This window comes from Chenopodium quinoa, unplaced genomic scaffold (assembly GCF_001683475.1).
Source record: "Chenopodium quinoa cultivar QQ74 unplaced genomic scaffold, ASM168347v1, whole genome shotgun sequence".
Lineage (NCBI taxonomy): Eukaryota > Viridiplantae > Streptophyta > Magnoliopsida > Caryophyllales > Amaranthaceae > Chenopodium > Chenopodium quinoa.
The window spans coordinates 366,559-389,708 of NW_018743332.1; the positions used below are offsets into that span (position 1 = coordinate 366,559).

At 31.9% G+C, this 23,150-nt stretch overlaps 1 protein-coding gene across 2 annotated transcripts; it reads left to right on the forward strand.

Moving 5' to 3' along the window:
* The first annotated feature begins 8,568 nt into the window (after positions 1–8,568).
* LOC110737962 (origin of replication complex subunit 4-like) lies at positions 8,569–22,884 on the forward strand. 2 transcript variants are annotated; one of them, XM_021918307.1, is made up of 16 exons: positions 8,569–9,129; positions 9,254–9,344; positions 9,441–9,497; positions 10,840–10,887; positions 11,725–11,775; positions 11,865–11,908; positions 12,044–12,107; positions 12,312–12,398; positions 16,726–16,817; positions 16,920–17,001; positions 18,336–18,421; positions 20,014–20,123; positions 21,840–21,932; positions 22,005–22,069; positions 22,148–22,291; positions 22,518–22,884. In XM_021918307.1, exons 1-16 carry the CDS (start codon positions 9,023–9,025, stop codon positions 22,560–22,562), a joined length of 1,266 nt encoding a protein of 421 aa, XP_021773999.1. In that variant the 5' UTR covers positions 8,569–9,022; the 3' UTR covers positions 22,563–22,884. The 2 variants fall into 2 exon arrangements, with proteins under 2 accessions (XP_021773999.1, XP_021774000.1); XM_021918308.1 differs by having other exon boundaries at positions 18,339–18,421.
* Positions 22,885–23,150: the final 266 nt, after the last annotated feature.

Genomic DNA, 23,150 nt, shown 5'->3' on the forward strand with positions numbered 1-23,150 from the left:
ATGATAAATTGACTTTTGTTGACTTTTAGAGTTTTAATAAGAATAAAAGAACGTTTTTGAGGAAAATACAATTTTATCCTACTGTACGGCAATTTCTATCTGATTTTAAGAAAACGCGTCAGAATCTTAGTCAGCGCCAAACGCCAGCATTAGCGCCTGACGCTACGCTTGGCGCCTAGCGCTAGCGTTAGCGCCTGACGCTAATGTTAGCGTCTGGCGCTAATCCCCGTTTTACGTGTCAGAACTCTGTTTTGATTTTCTATCTTTTTGGTTGATTTTCTTTATAAATATCCTCCTAAAAACTCTGTTTTCATTCACCAACTCTCATCAAGATTTTCTTGATTTCTCTCTCTCTCTTTTCTAAACTAGCCTTCTCTCAAATATAAAAATTCTGCATTCATTAGACTTAGATACACCTACCCATATTCGAAGTTGCCTTCGCCCTAGACGTGAAATGTTTAATTTCTGAGGGTTTGGTCCCAAATCTCTATTTTAATTATTTAATTTAATTCGTTAATTGTTTTGATTATTATTTTCCTTGAAGTTACTAACGTGTGTATTTTGTTATTAGAAAGAGGTACGAGACATCCAAGTAAGTGTTTTAATTGTTTACATTGTTATTATGATGTAGAAATCATGCTTAGGTTGTTATTATGATATTCCTAGTATCATGTCTAGAGTAACTTTAATATCAAATATGACAATTGTGTTTCCTACGATGCTTCCTATGTTCTTCGTAATATTTATGATTGTTAGTATCATGTTAGGGCTAAAGCTTTGATTTTTATGGTTTAGTGACATGCCAGGGTTTGTTATTAATCTTGTAAGTATCATGCCTAGGATCTTGCTATTATTATGCTTTAACATGATTCACGATTATTTTAATTATGATTATAATTTTATGATGATTATTTATTATGTTGATGATATTTATTGTTATTGCTTGATCACGCCTTTTATGCATGTTTAAAGGGAATTTGTACTTGTAATCACGCTTAATAAGATAATTAATAATCTTGTTTAGGGTTAATTTGGTTATAATTCAAGTGATCGCTAATAATAGATTTATTTGTGCATTAATATTAAACCAACATACATTAAACAGGTTTAGGGTTAATCCTATTGATTGCATGTTAGTCAGAAAGCACACATGAATACGATCAGAATAAAGTAAAGGCCTATTATTAGGGCAGGTTCAATCTCTTTTAGGTTGGATTTGTACCTTCATCCCCGAACCCTATTTGGTTTAAGACCTTATGGAGTTGACGATTTCTGGGATCATTAAGGGGTGTAAACTTCACCTCGTGAACGGTTTACAAGTTCCTAAAACTTGTTGGCGACTCTTTTGCTCTATCTTCTTTCCCTTTGGACGCCACCGTACTTTAGTGTATGATCACAGTGGGGTTCAAGTTAGGGGTTAATGCTTGAAATATTCCCTACAGTATCCTAAAAAAAAGTTATGTTTTTACAAAGCATTTTATATGGTTCCATAAATGAGAAATTAAAAAAAATCAATAAGTAACAGAACATGATATCACAATACATTGAAAGTATTAATTAATTTCAATTAGTGTTTCTTTTTCGATGCAATTGACCATTATGAACACTTAAATCCAAAAACTAAAAAAATAAAAATAAAACATGGAATGTAAATTATGAATAGGGATATTAGCTTACCTTAGTGACACTATGGATTATGAAATTGGAAGATGCTTAATAGTGGGCTATTTTAACTTCCACACACCTTCAGTCTTTCAGTAGCTTCATGGAGGAAAGAAGGAGAAATGCTTTGGTAAAAAAACGGCTGGAATGCTTCATGGTTGAATAGTTTTAGGGTAAGAATTTGGGAGGGCAAAAATGTCACTTGACTTTTATTATTCAATTAGCTAACTAAAAAAGCTCTATTTTTTTAGCTTTTTAAAAATTAGCTGATTTGTGCCAATCAGCTCATTTAAAAAGCTTTTTTTTACCAAACACCCAAAATAGATGATTGGGGTAGTCAAACCTCTAACTTGGTCAAATAAACTCTTTTATGGTCAAAACTCTAATTACCAAACATCCCCTATGAGATGTGGAGAGTATATCTTTCTTTCATGGTCCCACCCAAATCCACTTCTACTTTTTTTTAATAATTATTATTGTATTATTTCTTTCTTCTCACATTCACTGCCTTTTAAAAAACTATTAACCCCACTATTTTTCAGTTACAAGTTATTAATATTGCAACTACCCCACTTACCTTTTATTTTATTTTAGTAAATTAAATTGCCTAAAACTATGTGTTGGTCAAACTGTAACAAATATTCCGTATTTAAAACATGAATGGAGTATGAATAACTGAGTATACTTCGGGAAATAACTAGTTTAACCTAGAGAAAGTAGCCCGGCCCGATCCGAACGGTTTTGGGCAAGCCTAAAACCCCGCTTTGACCTGAGAAGCCCGTTTTTTTTTTTTTGCTGATTTTGGCATGAGATTTGTATTAAGGCCAACTTGGCTTGATTTTTTTTATATCACCTCTAGTTTAACCATAATTTCTCTCTCTCTCTCTCTCTCTCTAATAAACCATAATCTCATCATGCATTTCTACATGTTAAAAAAATTTTAACAAGAAGAAGAAAAATAAATGAAATGTTAAAAATGTTACGGATATATTGGAGTCTAAAATTGCATCTCTCCTGTTTGTCTTCGGTTTCCCGCTCTCAAGTCTTAGGGCCTATTCTGATACGATTATTTCAGTTTAGTTCAGCTCTAATTAGTTCAGTTCAGCTACTAATTTCCTTCCCTTATTAAATATTCAGTTTAGTTCAACTATAATAAGTTTAGTTCAGTTCAGCTCTAATAAGTTAAGTTAAGTTCAACTCAGCTCAGCTCAGCTCAATTCAATTCAATCAATCAGAATAGGCCTTAGACTCTCTCTCTCTCTACCATTGAAAAAGAGGTGATTAAAAGTAGAGCTTAGCAAAACTACCCGAAAAACCGAAAACCCGAAAAATCGATCTGTAACTGTTCCAAAAATTAGGATACCTGATCCAATAACCATAACGGTTTAGATACCCATTCCGATAATTTGTTATCGGGTATGGTTATTGGGTATCATTTTAAAATTAACGGTTACCCGATCCGATCCTATAAGCATTTTTTTTCCCTACTTAAATATATTTTTTTAAAATCTAAACTCTTACTTTACTTCATAATTACTTTATCCTTATAATATCAATGATTAGTAATATTATTAATAATTTGGTCTAAATCATATGATATTGTTGTTAATTAGTAGTAAATTATATCATAATTAAGTTTAATTATCATTATTTGATATCTTATTGGTACTCGATAACCGACTGAAAATCCGAGTACCCAAAGTCCGGGTACCCAAACTTATCGGTTCGGGTTATGGATATCACTTTTAGGGATTTTGGTTATTGGGTACCCGAACCGTTAGTACTAACGGTACGAATACCCGTCTCATGCTCACCCCTATCAAAAGTCGGGCCGGGCCTTAACATAATTTCTCGTGCCCAAATCCGTAAAAAAGTAGCGGGCTTATCGGGCCAAAACAGGCTTTCAAGCCGGGTTCGAGCTTTTTAACTAAAAATACGTTGCTTGCTCAAACCCGCCTACAAATTTTTCCCTAGACTCTAATGTATGCAGCTTCCCCTACACCCCCCTTTCTATACTACGTCGTTTTATCTAGTAGCACTTTTTGTATTATTTTTTTTTTCCTTTCCTTCTTTGCTTTCAATTCAAACAAGAATATAAACATTTTTACAAACCTCATTTGCTTCATTTTCTCTCTCTTCTTTTTCACTGATATCATTTTCTCTCTCTTGTTTTTTTCTTTTTATTATAGTTTTTTAAATTTCTCTCTCTTCTTTCATGGAGATCAATGTAAATAATTCGTACTTTTAATGATAATCAGTCAATCGATTTTGATAATGCTTTGTTTTATGATTGTAATTGTATGATTATAATGTTTTGATTTCATAGTTTTTGTTGTATTGATTTTAATTTTGATAATGCTCTGGTTTTGGTATTATTGTTGTTGTTATAAGTTGATTAATAATTTAGGTTGTATTGTTCTTCTAATTCGATTGTTTTTTTGTTTTTGTATTTTTTTTTATTGTAATGTTATTATTTGAGTGTTGTTTTTTTTTATAGACTTCATTTTCTCTCTCATTTCTTTCACCAATTTCATTTTCTCTCTCCTCTTTTTCACCAATTTCATTTTCTCTCTCCTGGTTTTTTTTTTTTGATTTATTGTTTTTCAATTTTCTCTCTCTTCTTTCATGGAGATCAATATAAGTAATTCTTACTTTTAATGATAATTAGTCAATTGTTTTGATAATGCTTTGTTTTACAATTGTAATTGGATGATCATAATGATCTGATTTCATAGTTTTTGTTGTATTGACTTTAATTTTGATAATGCTTTGGTTTTGTTATTGTTGTTATTAGTTGATTAATAATTTAGTTTGTATTGTTCATCTAATTCGGGGGGTTTTTTTTTGTATTTTTTTTATTGTTGTTTAATCCAGTTTTGTGCGTTTCGTATGAGTATATATTGTTGTTTTAATTTTTCTATTCGATTATTTTTACCAGTTTTGTGCGTCGTAAAAAAATAATCTTAGTTAAAATAATGATCACTTCTGTAACAGTAAATGTTAATTTATATTTAATGTATTTTTTATGTATTAAAATACTTGTATATGTTTATTGTAGTTGTATTTGAATACTTATGTTGTACATGTGAATTTCAATTATTTTCATTGTTCTATAAATGCTCATATACATTTTAACTAGTGAATATATTTTATATTTGTTCTGTTGTAATAATGTTCATTTATGTAATTATAAATGTTCATTTATATATATACTTGTGTTTATGGAATTATATGTTGTACATGTGACTTTTTTTAATGATTATCACTATTTTGTAGTTTCAGAAATAATGTTCAGTTATATGACGATAGATGATCATTTATGTTTTACATTTGGTAATTCAACTGTAATTGACCAAATGCATCATTATAATTGAACATTATTGCTAATGTAATTTATTACATGTTACATTATTGCAGTGGGAAAAAAGGATATTATTATTTTTGAAGAAGCAAGTAAGTCTGAGTTAGTGGGGAACGAAACAATTTAAAACTGCTGATGAAGTTTATGAAATGTGTTCAAATTCCAATTATATGGTCAAGCAAATAATCAAGTTGCTACTAGTGTTCAAAAGATCGAGTGCTCAACTTCCTCCCATTATCTTCCAAAAATGTAAAAATTCCTATAAATGCTCAAATGGCTCTAATATTTATAAGAATATCTTTAACCTTTTGTTATTAGGATCTTGCTAACGAGCGCCCCGGGGCGTTAGATAAGGTTAAATTATATTGGTTGAAATAGTATTAAGTTAGGAATTCATGACAAAATCATGCGTCGTTCGGTGCAATTAATGTTAATTTTACTCTAATATTTGCACTTTAATTCTCTTATCTAACGCCCCGGGGGCGCTCATTAGCTTTTGCCTTGTTATTAAGTACTATTCTTCTTATTGAATATTAATTTTTTTTTAAAATCTTCTATAAGTGAATATTTTAGTATTTGTAATTGAGCATTTAGTTTTTAAAAATGATCATTAAGTTTTTGTAAAGAATCATTTAGCTTTTGTGAATGATCAAAATTGATTAACATAATACTTTACATAAAATCCGCAATTTTCATATAAAATTGTAAGAATTATTCTATAAACAAATAATATCTACTCCGTATTAAACTTTAAACGTATAAAATTAAATAGTTAATCACATAGAGTAATTCTGTTAACAATTAATATCTACGAAGTATAAGTTTTATCAACCAGCTATGGACGTATATCTATCCATAAGTGAACATATTATATTATGCCTTTGCAAATCTTCTTGATGTTATTCTATTATTCTTAGACTCATGGTTTTTCTTCAGTAGCATTAGTTGAGAAGTGTATTGCAATTTGCATCCCCAACCTTGTGATTTAGCCTACATGTTAATGAAAATGAATTGTTATTAAAATAAACAGTACATTAAGTGTTATATAATTGAACATTATGTGCTACAAAATTGAACACTAAATACTATAACTTGTTTATTAAATTTTACTTAAAATGTTAGCTTTAAAGGCACAAACATTATGTGCTACAAAATTGAACACTAAATATTATTTTGCCAAATCGTTTATTTTTATCACATTGGTGTATCGTTTAAAAATACTTTTAGTAAAAAAATGATCACTTGTGTAATAGTAAATGTTCATTTATGTTTAATGTATGTTTCTGTAGTAAACTATAGGTTTATTGTAGTCGTATACGAAAATATATGTTGTACATGTAAATTTGAATGATTTTCATTCTTTTAAAGATGCTCATGTAAATTTTAACTAGTGAACATATTTTAATATTTATTCCCTCAAAAAAAATAGTTTAACATTTGTTATTCTGTTTTGTTGTAATAATGTCCAATTATGCAATTATAAATGTTCATTTATATATACACTTGTATTTATGGAATTATAAGTTGTACATGCAACTTTTAATGATTATCACTGTTTTGTAGTTTCATTAATAATGTTCAGTTATGTAACTATAGATGATCATATATATTTTTACATATGGTAATTTTACTGTAATTGATCAAATGCATTATTGTAATTGACCATTATTGCTACTGTATTTGTTCATTTATTACATTTTTAATTATTGCAGTGGGAATAGAGGATGCTGTTATTTTTGAAGAAGCAAGTCACTTTGATTTTCGGAGGAAACAATTTCCTTCGGTAGATGATGCTTATGAAATATATAATGAGTATGCTTTTATGAAAGGTTTGGGATCAGAGTTAGGAGGAGTAAGAGGCGAAAGGATGACTCATTTTTTATGAAAGGATTTATTTGTTCTAATAAGGGGTTATAAAGATAATAAGTGTAGAAATATTAGATCCTATGAGTGACTTGATACAAGAACTGAATGTTTAACTTTTGTACAGTTTCCTATTGATCGTTAAGGTGTGTTTATGAACATATTCTAATATAGTTAGTGAATGATGGTTCAAAGTCGTAAAAAAATATTAGTATTATATATATACTATTTAAATGTTTGCTTTTGAACGATGTGATTTGTAATAATACTTTGGAAAACAAAAAGTTTATATCCTTCTTATTAAAATCAAATAGAAATTGTATATCACCAAAAATTAAACTATTGAATATTAAATATACAATTCAATTCTACACATATTGATGTTGCGCGAATCCATGCATTCTTGCTTTCCTTATTTTTGTCGTCTGATCTTTCTTTTTTTTCCTTGCTAAATATCCACGACTCTTTGTTTAACTAATCGACAAAAACAAGATTTTTTTAGTTAGATTTGAGCAAGAATAAGTGTTGAAATGAACCAATTTTCATATGAATATGAAAATATAACAATTGAAATGATCGATATGGATGAACATATATTAATATATAAATGAACATATATATTTGTAGAACTGATCATCTATTAATATGGAATGAACAACTATTAACACAATAATGAACATATTTACATAATTGAATATGAAAATGTACATCTATTAATATATAAATGAACATGCATTAGTTTAAAAATGCCTATGAAAGATATCAATTGATGAACATGAAATATATACGTAAATAATACTTGAAGCTATCAATATGTGATTTATCATACATCCATCTAAAAAAAGACATATGTTGAAACTCAAAATTTAACCGAGCATGAAATATTTGAAGAAGATGACCAAAATATAAATATTTATCAAAATTCTAGTAATCGTATATTAATATGTGAAAACCATATACTTTTATGCGATTGAACATCTACCAAAATACAACCGAATATTCATCTAAAATCACTTTCCACTCCAAACTATGAAAAAGAATGACATTTATATATACAATGACTATGTAGTAATAATTTTCCACTCCAAACTATGAAAAAGAATTAACATTAATACAATGACTATGTTGTGATATATAAATGTAGTAATATATTTATATTAATCATCTATTAACATGTGAATGATTGTATACTAGTATATAAATGAACATTTATTGAAACGGAAATGAACATTCAGTAAAAAAGAAACGCTACAAACTAATTCAATTAATGTTTACTTTTCTCCAGATTCTTTGATGTTCTTCTCTGAAACTATTTCCTTCAACTGCCCAAAAAAAAAAGAGAATACTTCATAGTTCATACCCAAAAATGAAAAGCTACTTGTTCAGATTACTAGTTTTTAAACGAAAATTAGTAAAAATTACTAAAATGCAATAGTTCATAATCTTTTTCTATGTTTTATACTTCGACGATGATCCTGTAACACAATTGCAACAAAAAATTACTAAAACTAGGGTTCGTTTATATTCTTTTTTGAACTAAATATGAACAAAATCACTTACTCCTTTGAATTTCGACCTTGATTAGTTGAATTATGTAGTAACTGAACAATTTTTTTTGATAATTTGTCACAAATTTTGTAGAAATTTCATATTTGAAAATGCAAAAAATAGATGTAGAGAGAGAAAATATAGAAAATGGGTGAGGAGAGAGAAAGTGAAATGATAATGGTTTTTTTTTCTTATGTATATATGGGGTGGGGGAAATAGTACGGATATTACTATGTAGTTACTGTAAAAGTGAGTATTTGGGGAAGGGGTGTTAAACGATGAGTTTAGGGAGGGGTGTAGGCTAAGATGCCTAGACTAGAGTCTATCCATATATAACCCGCCCTATTTTCGGGCCGGATCAGGTCGGGCTAGCGGGCCGGGCTAATGTGATCACCTTTTGCATTGAAACCAGTGAAAGGCACCCTACTTTTTCCATTGACGTGACTTCTGAAATCTCTGTCCTCCATTGAAGCACCTGTTTTTTTTCATTTTGTATTAATCGAATATCAATTTCACAATTTAGGGTTTATTTTTAGGGTTTTCCATTGTGAATTTTCCCGCCGTTGTTGAAACTTGAACATTTCAGAAATGGAGAAGAATCCCGCAGAAGAAGCTCTAATTCTACTCAGAAGCAGACTATGTGACCCTCATGCATTTTTCTCTCTCCTCCCTTCTTCTTCAGATACCAACTTTAGGTAATTCTTCTACTCCCCTAATTTCCCATTCATCTCTATTAATATTAAATCTATGAAAGTCATACTTGTTTCTTTCAATTATAATTGTCTTAAAATTTGTTTCGACCGCTTTTCCATTTTACAGTAAATTGAAGTTTTTGATATCTAGTTCAATCACGGAAGCATGTAATAATTCGGTGTTGCTTCTTGGTCCCCGTGGTTGTGGCAAAACTGCGGTTTGTTCTTAGTTACTCTTCCATTGTTTTTAATTTAATTATGGATTTATATGATTTTGCGGATTTTGATGATGTCTAAATTTTGTGGGTGTGTAGGTTTTGGAGTTAGTCCTTAGAGATTTATTGGTGGAATATCCTGATATGATATCTGTGGTAATGCTCTATATCTCGAATTCCCAATTCCTATTACTATGTGAAAAAAAATCTAATAATTGGTGCTTCCAGTCGAAACTCATTTTGCTTGTGGCAAAGCAATACTTAGAAAATTTTGATATTATGTACTTCATTTGTCTTTTGCACAAGTTTTAAGAAGGTAAAGGAAATAACTAGATGTGGGGTTCGGTTGATTAAAAATGAATATACAAAAAAAAAAAAAAACAAGATGGTGGGGGTTTAGTTGATTAAAGTTTGGGGTGAAAGGAGAATTATATGGGGACAGAGGTAGTAATATTAGTAATATGGGTACTATGTATATTACAAAGTAATAAAGTATCAGTGTTCAGAATTTGCACATAAGAGTTGAAAATCTTGGTGTTTTAAACAGAATGATCTCATATTGGACTAATCACTTTTAAAAAAAATCTATAACTTTACTTGGTTTTGGTGGATGAATGAAGTACCTTGAATTAATTTGTAAGTGAAATTGTAATGTTTTGAAAGAAATCACTAGACGTAAGCTATTATTTGTATGATAAAATGCCCTTTGTATAATGAAATTTATTTGAAGAAAACATTTCTTTGGTAGTTCAATTTACTGGAAGTGGGCAGACTGAAGAAAATTTAGTTCATTCCCTTTGTATTTTCTTAATTTTCCAAACAATCCTTAAATGTGCTATGTGGGGTTAACATATTCGGCTTAGTCAAATTAAATTTTGGGTAGTAGTAAGGTTGATGTTCGCTGATTCTCTGTGGTAGACCAAAATATCTCCCATTTTTCTCTCATATAGATTAATGTCCTTATGTTGCCTTGGTGTGTGGATCTTTTGAATACGATCCTAACAGGTATCAACCCGTAGAACAACGGTTTCTTTCAGTCCTTAAAACTATTTGATAGGTGCTTTGGCTAAAACCCGAGTAGTTTCATGCTCCTGAAAACTGGCATGTGTATGAAACAAGTGATGGATAGAGTTACTAGAAATGGGGTAGGGTTGACGCTACAATTTAGACATGATACATTACTTGTCCTTGCTTTATCATTTGTGCGATTAACTAATTTGGTATGATACATTTCTTCTTATTATTTGTATTCAACTAATACTCCTTTCTATGTATGAGAATTTGGATTTGTTTAAGTAGCGTCATCAACTGTACCAGTGTTCGAATAAAAAAAAGGTCTTGTTTTTCCGCAATTCACTAGTGCACTATTTCAAGTTTTCCTAATATAAATTAATTATTGATATTGTATTCTCTATTATGAGAAAATGGTTGTTGGTTCTTCCTTCCTTTTGGTGGGCTGAATATGGCATTGGGTGTTAAAGTATGTTACTTTTTGCAGATAAAATTAAACGGGCTTTTGCATAGTGATGATAATTGTGCCCTCAAGGTACGGCTTAAAAGTCTTCTCATAATTAAAAGTTCCAGTACTCTGCAACAAATGGCTGCTTTTGAGTTTAATTTCTTTTCATTTTTGTTAGATGGTATATTATAAGCTACATATTTTTCACATTATTGCTCTTAATGTTTGTAAATAACATGAGCTTGAGTATATTACATTATTATGCTATGAAGTGATGAGGCTTAATACAAAAACTTTTCAGTCTCTTGGTATCGGTGTTAGGTGAGTGTGCTTTTGGCTTTATTCTCCTCAACTTGGTAATTTAAGTTTCAGCAAAAATAAACAAAGTTCAATATTTTAGCAGAAATGTGAATGGTTCTGCAAAATTATGTTTTCTTTCAGCAACAATAAGTTGAGGACTGAGCCTTAGTCATTGGTTTGTTTGAGCACCTTTACGTTTACTTTAATGTTGGATGACTTGGGTGCATTTTCCCACTACATCAGATAGGAAGTTGTGTAATGTATAAATATGTAATAATTATAATGATATGTTTCCATTTAATTTTATGATATATTAGATTATTAAAGCTTAAGATTATCCAACGATACACAACTTATATAACTTGACATTATCTAGCTTTAGTGACTATGTAGTGGCATTGGTCCTTCTTGGGTAACTCTCGGTGTGCAGTTCCACCAGCTAAGAAATGTAATCAAGATCATTTTAGCTACCGAGTTAATGTCTTATATTGTTACTGCTTCTCTGATTTGCACTTCCATCTTCTGTAGATGATGTTCTCTGAGTTTTATAAATTTCTTCTATGTTTGTCTCTGCATAGAGATTCTCCTTATATTGATATTATTTAACCATGATTTACTATGTAGGAAATCGCCCGACAATTATGTGTGGAGCATCAGTTGTCGTTCTCGAAAATGGTAAACTGCATACATCTATACAATTTGTTTTTGATTTGATTTCCATATGAGATTACAGAACAATTATTAAAAAGATTGACTGTGCTCAGGCTTCTTTTGATGACAATACTCAATTTGTGATTAGTATGTTGCGGTGAGTGGCTTATATTTTTAATTTACTTTCGATAACTTTCATATGTAATCAAATTACATCATTTGGTTGTTGGTCAATGGATTCCTATAAAATTGATATTAAATCAATCTTTTTACCTTTTGTTCTTTCTTTTAGAGAGTGTGGGTTGGCACATAAGACAATTGTTATTGTTCTGGACGAATTTGATATATTTGCTCAGGTATGCATTTGTCTTCTTCTAACTTCACTGTAACCTTGAAGCATTCTTCTAATTCTGCAATGGCATTGGTCATTCTTGGGTACACATTAGCCCTGCAATGTCTTCCCTAATTCCTTATATATATTTTTTTACTCATTTTTTATGAAATTTCAAGTGATGTGTATTGAAATTTTTCATCATCACCTTTTGTTTTTCACTTTCCAGGGTAAACAACGGTTACTCTATAGCTTGTTAGATGCAATGCAATCTGTGACGTCACAAGCTGTTGTGATTGGCATTAGCTGTAGATTGGTATGTTTTATTAAGAATTTTCTTTTTCTCTGCACATGATCTTGTCCATGTTGAGCAAGATGGAAGTGTTTCAATTGGAGATTTTTTATTGGAGGTTTATATTGATGTTTAAAGCTGTGTTTGTTAAAAATTTCGCCCCTGTTCACTTCACCTTAAAAAAAAATATTCAATTAAAAAAATAATATTCAATTAAAATAATTTTAGTTTAGTAAAAATAATTTTACTAAAGTAAAATTAAATAAAGTTCAGTTAGTAAAAATCAGTAATTATAAAGAAGAAATATAATAGAGAATCAATAAAAATAATTCAGTTTAGCAAAAATAATTTCAGTTCAGCAAAAATTAGATGAAATGAACGGGGTCTTAGTTATTTAGCTATATCGCCTTTTTCAATGATGATTTTTTTTAGTGTGTCTTGTACATGAAAGTAAACTTGGCAAAATGATATTCCTAAGTATGATTATAAGAGTCAAGCATTGGTTATTTTTGGAGAAAGTCATCTTGTGTAAAGTTGAATTTCTCTCTAAACACTTAAGTATGATTATATGGTAATACTACAACCCATCAATACTAGTAAAATCAACTTTTATTTTTATTTGGAAATAATTAGAATGGGATTAGTATGTTTAGTAATTGAATTGGCTATGGTTACCTTGAGATATGGTGTAAGTCTTATTTTTATTCAAGTATTTCATAAAGTTAATTTTTTTTTCTTTTTTTTGCAAATAATTTGTGCAATATAAGTGTTTTTAATTTTTTTATTTTTTATTTTAAATGTAAAATAAGATTTTATCATATATATAAAGAATTGTATTCAAGCTTTATCATACAATTCTTGGTTGCTTATATGTAGTAAATAGCTTTGTGTTGTAGAAAGGACAAATTTGCCATATTTTCTAGTTTTATGGTGGCTATTAGAACCCATGAACTAGCATTCTTATCTTTATTTTGATTTCTGGATATAGTCTAGAGAAGAGAGAAAAAGGATGATCTAACAACAATGGTAGATCAAATGCTCCACACTTTTTACTTTTTGTAAAAATTAGAAATATAAAAAAATTAATGAACCTCAATAGTAGTGTGCGATTACTAGTAAAAATGATTGGAGTAGGAAAGTTCTAGAGAAAATTTGTGATGATCTCATCAGACGTCATGTTTGAGCTCCACAGCTCCATTCAGGAGAGAGAAAGAGGCAAGGGGGAGAGGAGAGAGATATTGAATGATTTTTTTTTTTGGGTACAATCACATGAGTAATACTCCGTAAGGAAATTATATAGAGTGACCGGTATTTAGATTAAATTGATTGACGGTAATAAGCGCTTTTCACGCTTCTCGCACTAAGAATACTTCTCATGTGAGTCCAAATCTTCTCACACTAAGGATGATGTATATATTTTGAAAAACCCATTAACTTCTACATGAAAATAAAACCCCCTATCTCCTTTCCCATCTACTTTTTTTTAGTAAATCACAAATGATGGCCAATCAACTTATCACTTACACCTGTGTTAAAACTAAGGAGTAACAATTAGGCATATAATAAAGTTGCTCACTTACTCCTAATGTCACCATATGTTAAGCATTTGTACACAATGGTACGAGTATAGATTGGTGATACATTTTTTTAATATTTTGGACAACTTAAATATCAAAATTGCAATGAAATAAAGAAGAGGAAAAAAAATAATACCTTTGAAATCCTTCCCTTCTCATGATTCTCCATCAATCACCTACTTAGTACTCACTACCACTCCTCATCACGATCAAGTTCGCATCTCTCCACCACCATTGATCTATAGCTATTATTATATAGTACATAACCATCACCCACCAAGCTACTACTTTGTCTACTTCTTGCTAAGGTGAATGAATTCAAGAAAATAGATGTGGCTGACTACCCTTAGGGAAGGACAAGGAAGCTATAAGGGGTTAGTGAAATAGGTGTTTGACTTGGAGTAGTACTATAGAGTATTAATGTTGGATAAAGGGGAAAGAGAAGATGGAAAGAAAGGAGTTAGAATGATATATGGTGGCCTTGGTAAATACTTGGTGTCAAAATCTCTAATGCCTCTAAACCTTTGAAAAGGTTGAGTAAGAGCATAGGTGAAGAGGGAAAAGGAATGGACAAGAGAGGGAAAGGTTGGCAATAAGGGTAAGCCAATTGTAAAAGGAGGGTGGAAGCAAGTTTGGTGGCGATGGATGATAGACTGATGGTACTTGTGGTGGTGATGGTGGTGGGGGTAGTAAAGTTAGTGACTTAGTAGTGTAAATTGGAGAGGGAGTGTAGTTTTGCTTAATTTCTTTTTCTTTCTTTTTAAATCATTCTGGTACTTGAGCTCATAAGAAATTCCACTTATCACTAATTCTTTGTATGGTTTCTAGCTAGTTATTTAAAATGTATAACCTTTAAAAAGTCACGACATGGCAATTAAAAAGCTTATGAATAGTGCCTTTCCTTTTTTACCCTTGAAAAAGTTTATTGATTATTTTGCCCTTGTTGTAGCAATTGATTTCCTTCTCTTTGTAGGACGGTTGACCTTTTTGCCCCTTTGCTTTTCCTCGGTCTTCCCCGAGGTTGTTTAGCCTGCAATACATCTTTGTCTCCCTTTTTTTACTTTTCATGGTTTTACTCTCTACCACTCATTTCACTTTCTTTCTCTTTGTTCCCCTCTCTCTCCCTTCACCTCAATCCTCTCTCCTAATTCATGCAATGAACTCATTGCACACTCTCTCTCCTCTAAAGGTATTTGAACAACAATTAAAGCTTATTTTGATAATATTGACATATCCTAAGGGAGATTGGAATATTACCTTGGGCTTCCTCTGATCCTATGGTAAAGAATTTAAGCTTAGTACTATGCTAAAGAAAAAAAATGATATGGTTTCATCTTATTTTTAATAATTATAAAATTTTAGTTGGTTTTTTTTTTTTTTTGGTAATATTTTTGCTTCAATTATAATGCTGAACAAACCATCATCATATGGGGCTCCTCCTTCCATGTCTGGTTATCCAACTACATCTTATGTGCAGTGAAACCCAACACGAAGTTTCTACAACATTTCCCAAGGCTTTGGATTTGGTATGACAGAAGTTTGGGTGTTAAATTTTAATTTGCTTTCATTTCACTAAGCAAGTCTCTACTCAATTTTGATTTTTAGGAGTGTTCTATATGGTTTTGATAGGAATATTAATTAAAAACTTATTATTCAGAGAGATGATGATCCAATTTTTTAATATGTACTTGTAGTTTATACAACTTTTTCAAAATTACATAAAGACCCAAAAATTCTTTGGAAACATAATAAGATCCAATGTCTCTATATGTAGTTGATATAATTTTTACAAATTACATTTCATTAGAATGGACATTGTCCATCATGTAATTGCAGCACATTCAATTTTCAAATTTCTATAGATGCTCATTCAGACCATCGCATGTAGTAATATCAGGCTGCATGGCCTACTCAAATTCGCTCTTGCTGAAATGTAACGCTTGGTTCACATATATATAGAATATGTTTACTGTTTTGTGGGATTCATGGTTATAATTTTTGGTTTAATATTTCCGAAACATAATCAAACGCAATTTCTCATCATTAAAATTTAAATACACATCCTACTATCTTTTGAAACATTATCAAATCATATGCAACATTACTTAATACTTAATTACAATACATCTTATTCCAATTTTTGAGAAAACTACATGACCAATTCAAATTGCTATTGAGAGGATAACTTCTATAAAACCCGATTCACAATCATCACAAGTATATTACCAATAGGACATTATAACTAGTAAATTGATAGTACCAAGAATAAGTTACATTAAAAATGCTTTCCTAGGTCACCTATATAGATTTTTTAAATGTGAGGGTACCTGAAAATGTCAAATTGTGAGAAATGGTATTTATGCATGATTGGAATTTTGGATTATTATGGGCAAATTTTAACTGTTGAAATTATTTTCAACGTATCAACTAAACATGAGATTAATTTATGGAATAAGTTTTAGGGAGGTTGCAATTCAAAATTTAAGGGTTTTTTTTTTTTTTTTTTTTTTTTTTTTTTTTTTTTTGTGAATCTGAATTTGCGATATACTTGTATAAAAATTTAAGGAAGAAGTTTTAGGGAAGTTGCAATGTATTTCAAAATTTTTATTTTACAAGTACATCTCATATGAAAAGAGATAAAAAACACAGAAAAATAATCATTTATTGTATCACTATTATAGTGCCCTGAAAGGCTGAAATTGCATTTCTTCAAAAAAAAAAAAAAAAAAAAAAATGAGGCTGAAATTGCATATTTTCTCCAATTCCACCTGCAGGATGCTGACCAACTTTTAGAGAAAAGAGTTAGATCCCGTTTATCACAGAGAAAACTTTTGTTTTGTCCTCCCTCAAAAGATGAGTTAGAAAGGTAATTCTAGCCAAGTTTAGAGATTAGAATGACAATTTTTTTGTGCAGTTTGTGTTACATGCATGTTCTGAAGTGATTCTTTGATTAAGTGGCTGTTCACAGGTTGCTGGAGTTTCTATTATCCTTGCCGGTAAATTCGAGCCTTCCTCAGAGTTACGTAGTTGAATTCAACAAAGAGCTTCGTGTATCCTTTCTCTTTAGATATATCATTTTGGTCTGTGAACTACATATCATGCAAACATTTGTTGTGGATTGACTGTTACTTTGTCTGTGCTTCTTATTGTAATGGTTATTTTTCATATGTTTTCTCTGTGACTATACCATTTTGAAGTTGTATGTATCACTTGGATTCCATCTACTCTCAAGCTACTCAGTACCCTTGACAATGCATTTTCAAAATTTTGGTCGCAGTATATTCACCTTCTATGAAATGTAACTAGAATTACTTGCTACTGTGAACAATATGTTGCTAATCTTTGGTATTAACTCCATGCAAATGCTATAGAGCTCTATATTATCATGTGTAGGATCGATGTTGATATTCAGTAAAGAGCGGAATATGACTATACGTATTATTTGTTTTTTAGTTTTTACCCTCAAGTTACAGAACGAGCATTCTGGATTAGCCTCAGCTTTGATGCCCTGTTCAGTGCTGTCCTCTCAAAGTTCAAATAGTAATATTATGGTGTGCTATAGACTTCCGTTTTGGTGAGGAGACCTGAGTACTGGAGGTTGACACATTTATTTATGTAGGGTTGGAATGTATGATTGAGAGGTGGATTTATTAAGTAGCAGCAAATAGCCATATAGCAGGCATTGATTGCATACAAGGATCCTTTGGTTTCACCTTGTAATAGAATTATACATACTTGGGCTCTTACTGTCTTGATTCCTGAATCCAAACTTATAATGCAAAGGGTTTTGGTGCTTTTTCTGAAGTTTCGGGAATTAATAATCTTTCTATCTGTTCTTATTGTTTTTGAAGGTACGTGTCGCTTTTTGCCTATTTTGTTAGAATATATTTTGAACCTCAACCTCATCCTCATGAGACTAGAGCTGAATTTATAGTACATTTCTTTAGTTAGTGTAAGGCTTAACATGGTGGGAAAAGCCTAGAAGAGGAAGTGGAAGCCTGGGAGGTCAACTATAGAGAGAGAAAGAGAGAGAGAGAGAGAGAGAGGGAGAGAGAGAGAGAGAGATGGAATCGACCAGAGAGAGAGAGAGAGAGAGAGAGAGGTCGAGGGAGAGGGAGAGAGGGAGAGGGAGAGAGAGAGGGAGAGGGAGAGATTGAGGGGGAGAGAGAGAGAGAAGAGAGAGAGAGAGAGAGAGAGAGAGAGGGAGATGGTATCGACCAATGAATGATATTAACTATCCATCATGTAACACATTGTTATGCCGAATCAACAATTTGCAAAGTTTTAGATACGGGCAAATCAGTTTAATTTGAAAGCTATATTAATGCTCATACTCCAGCTATCTCTTTATCTACTCTGTATTTTCTTCCTTGATTTTACGTAGAAGATATTGGCTGACAAGAAATTCAAAGACACTATGAACACATTGTTGAGTTCAGATTCAACAGTTGACCAGATTATGAGATTCTTGTAAGTAATTTCTTCTTTAAGTGAAACAATTGAGTTGTACCCTATGTTTTTAGATTTTACACATAGTAATCCTAACGTCCAATTAGTAAGTCAACAGTAACCTTGTTGTTAGTATTCTGTTATGGGAGTTTTGTGACTCTATAACCCCAATTTTTCATTTTGGTGAAGAATTTCCTCCAAATGAACAGGGGTAGCCTCTTAGCCTCCCTCTTCTTTGTACATAACACCCCCTTTTCTATATTTTATCCATAGGCATCCATTGTTATATTCATTATATTGACACTTTTATAGCTATTTATGAGGGTTGCATTGCTCTTGGGAAAATACCATTGTAAAAGTTGTCAATCTCAATTAAATTCTTATTTTTAGGGATTTTAATCCCAATTAATTAATTAGTTGATTGGAGAGTAACCTTCCACATAGTAGAATAAATGACATGTGCATCAAGAAGACCCATAGATGCTTTTACTCATGTTTATCACCTTCTTCAACATCTATTAGGTTTGAAATTTTTTGGTTAGGTTTGAAATTACTAATAAAAAATAGAGAGAAACCTTTCGTGTGAGTTGAGCTTGGTAAGAGATCTCCTCGGGAAGGATAGGCATAGGAATTGGAAATGCCAATGGACTCGGCAACTGAATAAGATGGTGGAGGTAGCGGAGGAGCTGTGGTGGTGATACTGGCGACGGAGGAATTTAGAGAGGAAAGGGAATAAGCAAAATTGGCCCACTCTGAACTGTGGCTTGAGTGTACCCTGTACTTTGCTTAGTAGCCAAAACACCACAAACTAATGACTTGGGTGCAAAACGCACCTTTAGTGAGTTTTCTGGCCACCATTCTCACCGGAGCCGATGAATTTTTTCGATTTGCATGTTGAAAAATATCACGTAAAGGTTTCGGGGGTCATTTTGACCATTAAAGGTCCAAATTGAGTTCGAAACAAGCAAAAAAACAGCTAAATGACTCAATTTGGCTTAAAAAACAATGACACGCAAAACGAATCATGTACGATATTGATTTACTTGTTTCGAGCTCAATTTGGACCTCCGAAACCTTTACTGGATGCAAATAAAAAAATAATAAAAAAAAATCTCAGACTGGTGAGAATGGTGGTCGAAAAACTCACTAAAGGTGCGCTTTGCACCTAAGTCATTAGTTTGTTGTGTTTTGGCCACTAAGCAAAGTAAAGGGTGCTGGTGCACCCAAGCCATAGTTCATAGTGTTGAGACCAATTTTGCCAAGAATTTAACTAACTTGGTATTTTCTTTTTCCGCTTCTTTGTCACTTTCTCATTCTCCATCTTTCAGAAAGAGAGAAAAACTTCCGGAGAAAGAACCTAGAGTAAGCATCTAACTTTGGTCTAACGTCCTTGAATTTTGCTAACATAGTTAGGTTACTGTTGACTTACTAATTGCACCTAAAAGTTATTGTGTGGAAATACTCAAAAAAAAAATTTGCCTGCATCATTGCATTTTATGGTTCCTCATGAGCCTCCCTTCTGCGCATCCATCTCCTCTCGTGGGGTCTAGCAATACAAAAAATGAACAAAAACAAAACTTGTTTTCTCATGTTATTACCTCCCATGTTTTCAGGTTTTTATCTGTTTCCACCATGGACATGAAGACGGGCATCCTTTCAATTGAGAACTTCAAGAGGGCTGTTGTGAGATTAAATAGACAGCCAAAGTTGGAGTATCTAAAAGGTGAAGTAGCCTCTTCAATTTTATGTGCTTCATTTTGTTCCATTTCAATTTGATAGTTATAGACTCAATAATCTGATAGTATGTATTTTTCTCATTCAGTATGTAGTATGCACCGCTGTTCCTACTCTCTCCCCATATTAGCACCATTTATAAAACATAACTATATACTCTGGAGAACCATGATCTTGGTCCCTAATATCCGTTGTCCATTCTATTGATTATCAGTGTAGTAATTTCGTGGAAAGAAGGCTGAAGGTTTATCGAGTCTTTTGGGTTTTAACAAATTTAATAGGACAATCTGAATGTCAAAAAGGACCTTTTAAAGTAGACATTTTGTGAGAAAAGGTCCTTTTATAAATAAAGTGGTAAATTAGGACCTTATATAAATATTTTTAATTTTGCATTCTTAATTTTTTTTTTTGTGTGAAAAGGGACCTAGCTTTGACTTGATTTTTCCAATGTTGACCCTCGTATGCAGAGCATGTGCCTTGTTTTCATCCCTTTCACCTTCCCAACCACCATGCCCAACACCTTTGGTTGCACATAGAGATAGGTGCACCCAAGTTATTTATTTTATTTATTTTTTTTATTTTTTTGGCTCATTTTAAGATTTTAAAATGTGCAAAAAATATTTAATGAGTAGAAAATACCTTTGGGTGCAGCTTACAATCGGATGTATATAATTTTTTTTAAACCATGCCCACCATCATCCCACTACTAGCCCACCACGACACTAAAATCCTACACCACCACATGCCCTACCTCTTCACTCCCTTTTCCTTTGCTTCATTCTCTCCTCTCCTCGTCTGAACCCAACGCCAGCTACCCCTTCACACTACCTACTACAAATTGCCACTACCTCAAGCGCCACTCATGTCACCTATCAGCGTATTGCCGTTGCCAAGCCGCTACCCATGCAACTCATTCCATCTTATTATCCCCATTTGGATGTTATTTATAGCTTTCACGTAGTATTCATAAGAGGGGGATTTTATTTGATTCAATTGATTTCATATGTTTTATGCGGGGTTTTAATGGCATATTAAAGGCAAAAGGTAAGAAAATGGAAGGGATGACGATGAGAGGCAAAAATTATGGAGGGATGGTGGTATGGTAGTGGTGGGGATAATGTTCAGCAAAATTAGAGGAAAAAATCAAGTCATTTGCTTAGCATGTGAGGGTCAAGTCCGAATAAGGACAATCAAAGGTCGGGATCCTGTTTAGGGTCCTTGTTCAAAACAAAATTTTCGGTTTGCTTTAAATGGTCCTTTTTGACTAATTTTGAATGTGAGGAGTTGGAGCAGAAGAAAGGGTTAGGTGTGTGTGTGGGAGGGAGGGGGGGAGGGAATGATGGATATAACAAGGTGGCTGAAATCTTTTTTTCTTTTTCTTTCGTGGGGACAAGCTATGCTTTTTGCAGTGTTGAATAGTGTAGATTTATGCTTTTGTTCCCAATTCCAGTGATTGACACTGGGATCATAATTTTTTGTAAGAAGCCCTGTTTCATATCCTATTTAGTTATATATGCATGGTGTAAATTTTTTTATAAGATAAATAGCTGAAGGTGTAGAAGGGGAGTTCCCCAGATTCAAGTCTGTTCTTTTGAACTAATGTTTATTTGGCTAATGCTGCATTCCAAGCTCTCACTTCCTTAATCGCTTTCCCCTCCTAAAATTGTTATTGACTTCTCTGACATATATAAATTTGTTCTCACAGATTGCTCTGTCTTAGAACTTTATATACTGGTCTGTATGAAAAGGCTAGAAGTTAAAGAGCAGAACTCATATAACTTCAACTCTGTCATGAAAGGTACATATAAAAGATCTACGAGTTGCATTATATTTTAAAATTCCCATGTACTTACTGTCGTTTATGTGGCAGAATACAAAGCTATACATGATTCATTCCAGACTCCTGACTATTATGCACGGAATGTTTGCTTAAGGGTGAGCATGGTTTAGCCTTTATCAATATTACTTGCACAATCTAAACTAATTTGATGATCTACTGGTCAATGATTTCAGGCTTTGGAGCATCTTATCCAATGTGAATTAGTTTGCTTCATGGACAATAAGGGGTACAACCAATCCAATGAATTTCGTCCAGTGAAGTTACTAATCTCACCATATGAGCTCCAATTGGGTTTGAAGGAAAATCAAAGTTGCCCAGTAAGTTGAATGTTTCAATTGTGTTTGCTGTGTTAATTTCTGAATAAGTTAATGCTGCAAAGTAGTTAAGTACCTTCTGCTTCTCTAATCTATGGTGTAGAAACATATTCAATGGTTCTTTTCTTTTTGATGCCCTGTTTCTGAATGTTTTGACATCAAGGTTATATCTGACAAATGATAGCTGTATAAAACACCTGATATATAAAAATGCTGTTCATGCGCGCAGAGCATTCTTCAAAAATTGATGGATCAGACAGGGCAAAAAAGTTAAAAGGACCAAATAAATGTTGAAGTAGCTTGAGAAGATCTGCTGCAAACTTCTTGGTTCAAGTATGAGTTAATTAACCTTTTTAACCTCATTAGAAATTTGATTAATCCTTTTTGTGAAGATATGGGGAACAATCAAATATTGTAGCAGCAAATCTCTAAAGCATCCATAGTGATGGTACAACCATTTGTAGCATTCACACGATACTTCTCAGGTTTTTGCTGTGCATTGTATAAAACCTTTTTGTATAAACTTATCTTGCTCTGTTTTTTCAATATTCAAATTTTTTGCAGTCTATTGATATGTGTGTGTTATTGTGCTACTACACCATGCTCCAAGTGATGCATAGCATGTTACCTTGACCAACTGAAGCTTTGTAGCAAATTTTAACTTTTTGTAGGCATAGCAAATTTTTTTTGACGGGACTTACGTTGCTTTTAAATTAAACATAATAGAGAAAATGATTTATGTAACAACGTTGATTTAGAATGATTTATGATTCATTGGTCACAATGAAATTACTCTGTATGTTACCTGGTTGTTTTAACTGAATATAATTTCTATATTTACAATTTTCTGGCTGAAGTGAAA

What these genes read in the sequence shown, in the direction of transcription:
- LOC110737962 (XM_021918307.1), top strand. Translation starts at nt 9,023, where the DNA reads ATGGAGAAGAATCCCGCAGAAGAAGCTCTAATTCTACTCAGAAGCAGA. An exon ending in AATTTGATATATTTGCTCAG is followed by an intron (nt 12,108 to 12,311) that starts GTATGCATTTGT and finishes TTCACTTTCCAG; the next exon opens with GGTAAACAACGGTTACTCTA. An exon ending in AATTCAACAAAGAGCTTCGT is followed by an intron (nt 17,002 to 18,335) that starts GTATCCTTTCTC and finishes GATTTTACGTAG; the next exon opens with AAGATATTGGCTGACAAGAA.